Raw genomic sequence first — 8,882 nt, forward strand, 5'->3', positions numbered from 1 at the left:
CAGCCATTATTATGCTTGTTAAATGTTGGAGCCTTGTACTACTACTAGTAGTAAATCTCTTCAAGCTGATAATTTTTTTGTTGACACTTAACCCTACTATTATATAAGAGCAGAAAATTAAGCTCCACCTTTTTTTATGTTTAGATTATGCTCTGAACCTGATATAGATTTTTAAAAATATTTTGCATAAATATAATGAGAATATGTTTATTTCAAAACAATACCCATAAACTTAATGCAAAACCTTTATATGTACAGGAATGATTTTTTCTGAACATACTTATGAAAAAAAACAGAAACATTCAAATGGGGTTTTTCAATTCTGGGCCTATCAATATTCATGTTTTTAGAGGACTTAAATTGTGTCAAAATTTAGCCATTAGCATTTTGTAAGATGTTGTAAAGCATGGACTAAGAAAAATTGGGAAATTTAAAGAAAAATGTTTAAAACTCACAGACCAGATAATACTTCCCCAAGGGTTTTGAAGGAGGTTAAGGATTGTTTATGTGAGCCACTTGCTATAATATTTTCTAAGTCCTTGAATAATGGCAGGTGCCAGAAGACTAGAAGTTGGCTAATGCTACCTCCACTTTTTGAGGGAGATGATAAAAATTGTTTCAGTAATTATAGGCATATTAGTCTTACATTAATGGTGGATAAAGTTTTTGAAAGTCTAATAAAACATGTTTTGCAAAGACGTTTAATAAAGTTTAAAGTTTTATTGGATAGTCAGCGTAGTTTCACTTTTGACATTCTTTGAAGCATTTGCTGCTTGTGTAGATGTGGGTGTGGATTTGGTGTATCTGGATTTTTAGAAAGCATCTGACAAAGTGCCACATAAAAGACTTTAAATTGATTGGATAAAAACTGGCTAGATGCAAGAAAGTAGAGGATTGTTATAAATGGAGTTCAATCAAACTAGATTATTGTCATAAGTGGAGTACGTCACAGCTTACTTATAAAGGAATAGCTAATAAATTATTTAAATTTGATGATGATATTATGGTTTTGGGTGTTGCTGGCTGTGAGGTGGATGCTGCTGCTTCAATAAAGGATTTGGATATTTTGGTGAGTTGGGTGAATAAGTGGAAAATGTCTTTCAGTTATAATAAGTGTAAGGTAATACATGTGTGATATCACAGTTTAAATTATTAAATATAATTTTAATGGAAATAACCTTAACAGTGTTATTAAAGAAAAGAATCTTAGTGTTCTGGCTGATCAGTCTGAAATCATCTGAGCAATGGAAGGGAAAATAGAATTTTAGGTTGTTTTTACAGAAATATTGAATAAAAGTCTTAAGAGGTTATAATGTCATTGTGCAGGTCATTGCTTAGTCCATATTTGGAGTACTGTGTTCAGTATTGAGTTCCTTACCTTAAATAGAATATTGAATTGTTAGAAAGGGTACAGAGGAGGGTTACTAGGATGATATCTTTGATGGAAAGGTTGTCATAAGAGGATAAGTTAAGATCTCTGAAATTGTTTTATCATGGAAAAAAGAAGAGTCAGAGGGGATCTCATTGAGATGTTTATGATTGTTAGAATTGATGCATTGTTATTTTTTCATAATTAATGGTAAGATTAGGGGACACAAAATATAAATTTTGACATAGTAGAAGTCGTCTTCAGGTAAGATAGTTTTATTTTCTAACAGGATGGTTGCCTTAAGATGACATGTAGTAGATGTAGTTAATTTGAGGGAGTTAAAGGGAAGGCTTGATAAATATTTGAATGATAGTGACTGGCTTTGAGTGTTTTATTTGTATTTTAGTGGATGTGATAGCTTAGTTGGACCAACAGACCCCCAGTGGTTCTTAAATTGTGTATATGAATGAAGGTGAAGCTATTTTTTAAGATTTACAATTTTTTGTTTTAGTTTAAAAAACAAGATTATTTGTTTTCTATATAGAATTTTTTAGAAAAACTCACCATCACCTTCTGTTTAGTTATTATTTTTTCATCACAGTAACTTTAGTTTGCTTTGTCTTCTTTTGTAAAATATTCTAATGCATCTTTAGTTTTAAATGTTGTATATTTTGTAATAAAATATTAATGTTTGTGTACATGATATTTACACTGTACTTGTGTAGAAATTCACTGATCCCACTGCAGATGATAAGCTCTTCATGGTGAGAAAGGTCAGTGTCTAAAAGGTCAACCTTCCAGCCACTAAAACAAATAAACTCAAGAATCAGAGACAGTTAAATGTACTTAGGTATATGCATATATAGAATAAAAAGTTTTTTTTAATGAAATGGATGCAAACAACTTAAGCAACATCATCAGACAAATCATTCTACAATTTTTTCACTCAAATTATTTGCTTTGAATGAAAGCACCCATGTAATGTTGATGTTGTGTCCTAGTTTTTAGAAAGCCTTTGATAAAGTGCCACAAAGAAACTGATAAGTAAATATGATAATTATATACTTACTGGAGAAACGGGTAAATAGATACCTGATGTACTGGTAGATAGCAAGGTATGGTGATAAATTAGCATTTTTTTTGGGTGCTACAATGTTAGTAATGAGTCCTCCAGAGTCCTATTTTGAAACATTTGTTGTTTGCTATTTATGCCAATAATTTGATTAGCTTTAAAGTTATATCTCTTAAGTTTACTGAAGATACTAAACTGTAGGAATAGCTGATTCTTTTGGGAATGTTCCTTCTATTCAGAAGGACCTTAAAAGCATTTGTTAGTGGAAAATAACATCAAAAGTGAGTTTTGACATTGAGATAAGAAAGTTTGGAAGATATGTACTTCTTGCATTAGAGAAGCATTGGTATTTTAGAAAAAAAGTTTGATTGTTAATAAAAACTTACAATGTTTAGTTGTTTTGATTATAATAAGCAAAGTTTTGGGACCTGTTTATTGAAATTTGAAGTTTGAGAGTGAAAAAGTTATATTGTCCAAGACAGGTAATATCTTATGGAGTACTGTGTGTATTTTCAATTCATTCACTACAGCAGTATTACCCAAAACTTATCATCCATGCTCCCCTTTAATAAGTATGGTTTCTTGCCTGCCTCCTCCCTCCTCCTCTTTTTTTTTCCATAAGTGAAAAATTGAGTTAAGTAACAAATTATAATACATGGATATGCATTAAATTGCTGTATGTGTTGTAGTAATTACTTATCATTTTCATTAATAAAAATTTATTAAAACACTTAATTTTGTATTATTGCACAATTGGCTCTAACTTAATTGCTCATGCCCACCTGGAGGGAAGTGTGTCCCACACTCTGGGAAATGCAATACTGGAAGGATGTCAACATGCTGTACAAACTCTAGAGATAAGCTATTGATTGTTTTTTGCTTTTTAGAAATTTGAGTTGTATAAAAATGCTAAAAAGTCAGTTTTATCTGTAGCATAGAATAATTAAAGGGTTTTATTAATTTGAATAATCTGTACATTGGTAGTCTGTTTAAAAAAAGTGTAATAAACAGGCTGGAGATGCCAAATTTAATATTAAGAGCACTAGGTTTCAGTTATGAAAGACCATATTTTGAATTAGAAGGGTGGTACTGAATTGTTTTTGATGCTTTCATTAATTGGTTTTGGCTGATAGAGGATGCCTTTAAGGAACTGTAATGCTGTGGTGTCACTTGCATGTATTTATGTTCTTAAATTCTTATGCAGGTTTTATAATTTTAAATATTTATAATAAAACAATTTTAGGTGTTATAACTAACCTTGTAAATATTTTTTTTTATTTGTTAAATTAATATTTCAATTTCATGAGAGTAAGTGCCTATATCTTAAAAAAGTTTCCATACTTTACATATAGGTTTATGTGTATTGCATTTTGAATATCACTCTTCCCTCATTTTATATGGAAGGTTTGTAAGTACTTTAAATTTCTTCAAGTTATATGCACCATGTCAAAATTATTTCACTATAAACAAGCCACAAAAATACATTGCATTTCACTTTAGTTGGCAAAAATTTACCTTAACATGAACTAAATGTAAGCCTACTAATGAATTTTATATTCTTGTACTTAATTTGTAGGAAAACCTTTGTGATAAGTGATTTAGGAAATCTTTTTTTGTTATTACATATGTTTCTTCTTGAACTGAAATACCTCAGTGCTCAAGCTACAGTGACCTAGTAAGAAGATATCATTAGCAATGGACTTTGAAGCTGTTCAAGGTTTTGCTTCCCATCATGATCCAACTGTTCAGACAAGGGTATGAAATTTTTGAGTGAAGTAAGATGTATGTTTTAGATTAAATGATAATTTTCTGGGTCAAGTAAGAAACTAATTTAGCAAAAGTTGTTAGTAATAGTTTGTGGTAGTGCCAGTTGTTACTATCAGATTCAAAAAATTTTACTTTAATACACATGTGATAAATAGATAGAACATATTGTTACAGATTCATGTAGAACTGGGTGATTAATGAAATTTACCAATTGATTATTACTTTTTAATCAATTCTGTTCAACTAATCTATTATTCTCTTGAGGTGGCTGAAATAGAAAAAACTAAAAGTCAGGTCATTTACCCATGGTGAGCAGAACACAGATAGCCTGTTGCTTAATGTCAAACAAATATAATGACAATATTTTGATTACTTAGATGTAATCAATTGTCATAAGTAATACATTATATCAGTTAATTCAGTTTCTTTCCCAACTCTAGGAACATGTGCTAGTATTACAGTTATTTGTTACAGTCTATATTGAGAATTCACACATACATTTCTTGTGAGTTCTGAGATAAAACTATCTAAAACATTTGTAGGTAAGCCATGAAAACCTAAGAGTGGGAAAGGATTTTATCAACTCTTTCTCTTGCTTGTTTATCATTGTGATTTCATGGTTTATTTAGTAGGTTATAAACATTCCCATCAATAAGTTTACATTATCTCATAAAACAGTATGGTATTTTGAATAATCAAAATTTGAAATACTATGTGTTATCAGCTTTTAAAATGTACACAACATTTTAATAATAGAAAGTGAAACATATAGGTTGTTGGTTTTTCAGCAGAACTTTTTTCATAATGTTTTTAACTGAAGGTTGTATCATGGTTTTTTATTTTGTATTAAAAATATACTTTAAAATATGTTGAAGATTTTTTATTTATTCTCTACCATAATTTAAGCATTTTAATGTTTTCCCAGATTTTTTTAAACTAGCCCTTATTCTGGTTGAAGAATTGACTTAACTTTCTCACAGTCCTAAGTGTTCTTTTTGAACATCATCACAGCAATAAGTCCTTTCTATATTATCCATTACACTCTTCAACATTGAAACTCATAATCAACCTTTTTTTTGCACTCATTAAAACTTTAGATTCTTCTGGGCTTAGAAACATTCACAAAGGTATGTTTTGCATCCACAGTTGTACTATCAATAGCAAGTTTAGGAATACATATATATATTAAAGTTCAAGAAACTATCCAAATCATTAATGTAAATAAGGAACAGACCACCACCAATCATGTTTCCCAATTTGAAACATTTTGTTCAACCACTGTTGTGTGTTTTTTCCTATCCAACTTTCTGTGCACTTGCTATCAAAAACTTTGTGTAAATCAAGATTAATATTTTCAAGTAGGTGTCAAAATCAAATGCCTTATAAAAGGATTACTTCAAGGTAATGACTAGGATGTGAGTATTAGATCCGGTGTTCACTCTAATACTTCAAAAAAAAAAAGTTGGTTTTACCTTTTTAACGGGCTCTTTGGGTTATTTTTGGAGCATGGATTTGAAAAAAATTAATATTTTTTGACTATTTATTTTAATGTCAACCAGTTATAATGCTTTCTACATGCACTTTGTTGTTTGAAACCTTTACAAATGCATTATCTACTTTTTTTATTGGAACTTATATTTTATGTTAAACTTTCAAACTGTATTTTTTTAAAAAGTTCCTCATTATCAAATTTTTAACTTTGTTATGTAGAAAATCTATCCTTTAAAATACGAAAATGAAATATAAACTGCCATTACTTTGTGAATGTGATATAACCAACATACTTTCTTAAAACTCCTTTCTACTTTGCTGTGAGAGGTAACAAGTAAAAATCAATTTTAACATAGCTTTTTTTATATATGAAATTTTGCTGTTCAAAGAACTTGTATAATACTGTGTGAAATGATTGGTTTATTTTCCAGAACAAGCTATTCCTTTTATTTACAAAAGTTGTGGTGCAGAAATCATTATTTAAGTGGTGTTCAAAAACCAAGCTAGAAATGAGAACTGTTTAATATATAATACAGTCCAAATAATTTGTATGTAAAAGAAGCCCAAAATTCATCGATATTGCATTTATATGCAAAAACAGACTGTATGTTCAAAAATTTTGTAACATTCACTTTTCAATGAATTTTTAAAGTTCTCTCATACAGTTCGCAAATGACAGCATCTTGTTACAACACAGATGTGGAATGAGATATTGTTAGTATGAACTTAATCAACACCAGTGCCCTGCCCAATTCATTTGAAAGTTAATATTTTACTTGGTTTTAGCAGAACCTAGTGGTGCACCTGTTCGTGGTGTACATTATCATTCAGGCTTTTCTGCAAACATGTTAAAATCTCTTTTTCCTATAAGTAAAGAATAGCTTTATCTTTAGTAAGCTCCTTGAAACACTGAATCAAAAAACAATTCTCCATAACATAAAGATTTTAAAGGGCAGTGCATTATATATCTTTTTTCAGTATATTTTCAGTAAAAATAGTTTTACACTGTATTTTTGAAATAGATTTGGATAATTTCTGTATTTTTTGGAGGCAATTATTCATGTGTAGTTCGTACATTTCATTCTACTTGCTAAGTGTTTTTGGTGAATCAATATGCATTCCAGAGAAGAGAGGAGGGTAAGAATTATATATTAGATATTATTTTGCTTGTGATAATTAACATTTTATACTATTGGTGTTTCACTGAATAAAAAGTTTAAAAAGTGTTGAAATCACAAGGGTTAAAAACATGGAAGAACCTACATAAAGATACTGAGAGCAGTGACTCTTAATTTTGTAAGTGAGGAAAACAAAATAAGTTCTTTTAACCACATTTTATTTATGTATATATTACCAAGTTATGTTAAAGTTGCAACCAGACTAGAATTGATGAAAACTATGGATGTGCGTAGCTTGTTTTCTAAATGAAAAACATCATTATAAGAAGTTTTTTCAGAATTTTAAAGTTTCACATGTTTTATTCCAAAGCTTTTTTTTTATCATTTATTGCTATAAAAGATTCTTATGGAGACTGCATAAGTAATTTGTTTATGTTTAGTGACTTTTATAAAATTAGTATCAATTTGGTTCAGTCACCTATATTAATACTTACAGGCCTTGCAGTACTTTGAGCAACTGAAGGCTTCAGAGGATGGATGGCAATTGTGTGCAAGAACTTTAACATCTGCACAGATTTTGTAAGTATGTTAGATACTTGCTAGGTAATGTATATTGTGTATATTCATAGTGTGGAAACTTAAAATACCATAATTGTCTTTATACTGTTATGTCTTTTTTTTCTTTCTTTTTATGTATACTTTTATAGCATTTGTCCCATGATGTCTTCATAATCTACCTTTTTTTTTTTCAAAGGGATGAACATGTTATTTTCTTTTGTATCCAAGTGATAGAGCATTTTGTAAAGACAAGGTAAGCAGTTTTGTAAAAATATTTTATAGCAGTATGATAGAAAAAGAATCACTGAAATATTTGAAGTAGCATTTTTATATACCAGAAGTTATATTTAGTTATGGCTTAGGTGATACAAATTTGGAGAAATATACACTTAAATCATATGAATTAAACCCCCAATTTTTTAAAATTTGTTATGTTTTGATAATATTAGGTGAAATGCTCACAGTGACAATTTTTTTAATGCTTTAGGGTTGTAAGTGTTCTATTTATGTAAAGTGGTTTTTATATTGTTATTCATAAGATTGTTTCTGAATCAAGCCCCAGGTTTTCATGGTTTTATGGCTTATTTATTTTGTGTCTGTAAAAACACACATGAATTATGTTGTTTTTTTTTCAATTATCCCTTTCCAGATGGGTCACAGGTCAAAGGCCATGTCATCATGTTTGTTGACTTGAATTAAAAATTTTATAGAACTACTATTTCATGAACTTATGTCAATAAATTTGGTATCAAACTGTAGATTATAATTCAGATTTTAGTATTATACATTATTCAGTTTGTTAGTTTAAAAATAAATATTAAAAAAAACACTTAAACATCAGTTTTTGTGTCACTTGGTATGTTGAATGTAGCACTGGTTCAGATTAGATGTTTATGATGTGAAAATACTAAGTCTATAGTTTCGAACAAATTAGGAACTCAAATTACCAATATTGACAAGCTAGAATATAAAATCAAACACGGTGGCACCCCACCCACCTCTTTCCATTTTTGGAAACACTCCCTTATATACACTTACTTCTGTATTTGACATGAATAACCAATCAGAATCTCAGAATGTCCCCTAGTGGATTTCTTAGCCATTTTAATGGGCTTGGTGCCATTCCTTTTTTTCAAACCAATATTTCAATGAGATAGGGTATGTCTTTAGTCTGCTCGAAATTTCACATGTTTTAGACTCAAATACATTTTAGTTACTAAGCTTGATAAATTATAGTGGAATTCTATGGTATTAATGTAGTAATTTATGATTATTTAATTATTCAAATGTATATATATATAAAACCTAAAAAACATTATTTTGTTTCATATCCTCCATGTGCAAATTTTTTAAAGGCTTAGCAATCTACGTCAAGCAGCAACTGAGTACAAAAATCATAAATAGAAAAGATAATTGTTTGCTTTACTTCTTTATTTACTGTTCTATGTTTTAAGAAAAATAAGTTTAAAATCTGTTTCTAACTAGCAATAATCTATATACGTATATA

The 8,882-nt window shown here is 29.3% G+C and overlaps 1 protein-coding gene across 3 annotated transcripts in view; it reads left to right on the top strand.

The window, feature by feature from the left end:
- The window catches only part of LOC106478763 (exportin-T-like), a 70,183-nt gene that overhangs the window by 1,595 nt on the left and 59,706 nt on the right, over positions 1 to 8,882 (top strand). For 2 of the 3 annotated variants that reach the window (XM_022382560.1, XM_022382575.1), the window contains exons 2-4: positions 4,096 to 4,196; positions 7,314 to 7,396; positions 7,572 to 7,628. In XM_022382560.1, coding sequence (XP_022238268.1) covers positions 4,137 to 4,196; positions 7,314 to 7,396; positions 7,572 to 7,628 — 200 coding nt within the window. In that variant the 5' untranslated portion in view covers positions 4,096 to 4,136. Of the gene's footprint in view, positions 1 to 1,791; positions 1,842 to 4,095; positions 4,197 to 7,313; positions 7,397 to 7,571; positions 7,629 to 8,882 lie in introns of those variants that run through there. The other variant, XM_022382570.1, reaches the window with a different exon arrangement.

This window comes from Limulus polyphemus, unplaced genomic scaffold (genome assembly GCF_000517525.1).
Source record: "Limulus polyphemus unplaced genomic scaffold, Limulus_polyphemus-2.1.2 Scaffold12, whole genome shotgun sequence".
In the NCBI taxonomy this organism is placed as follows: domain Eukaryota; kingdom Metazoa; phylum Arthropoda; class Merostomata; order Xiphosura; family Limulidae; genus Limulus; species Limulus polyphemus.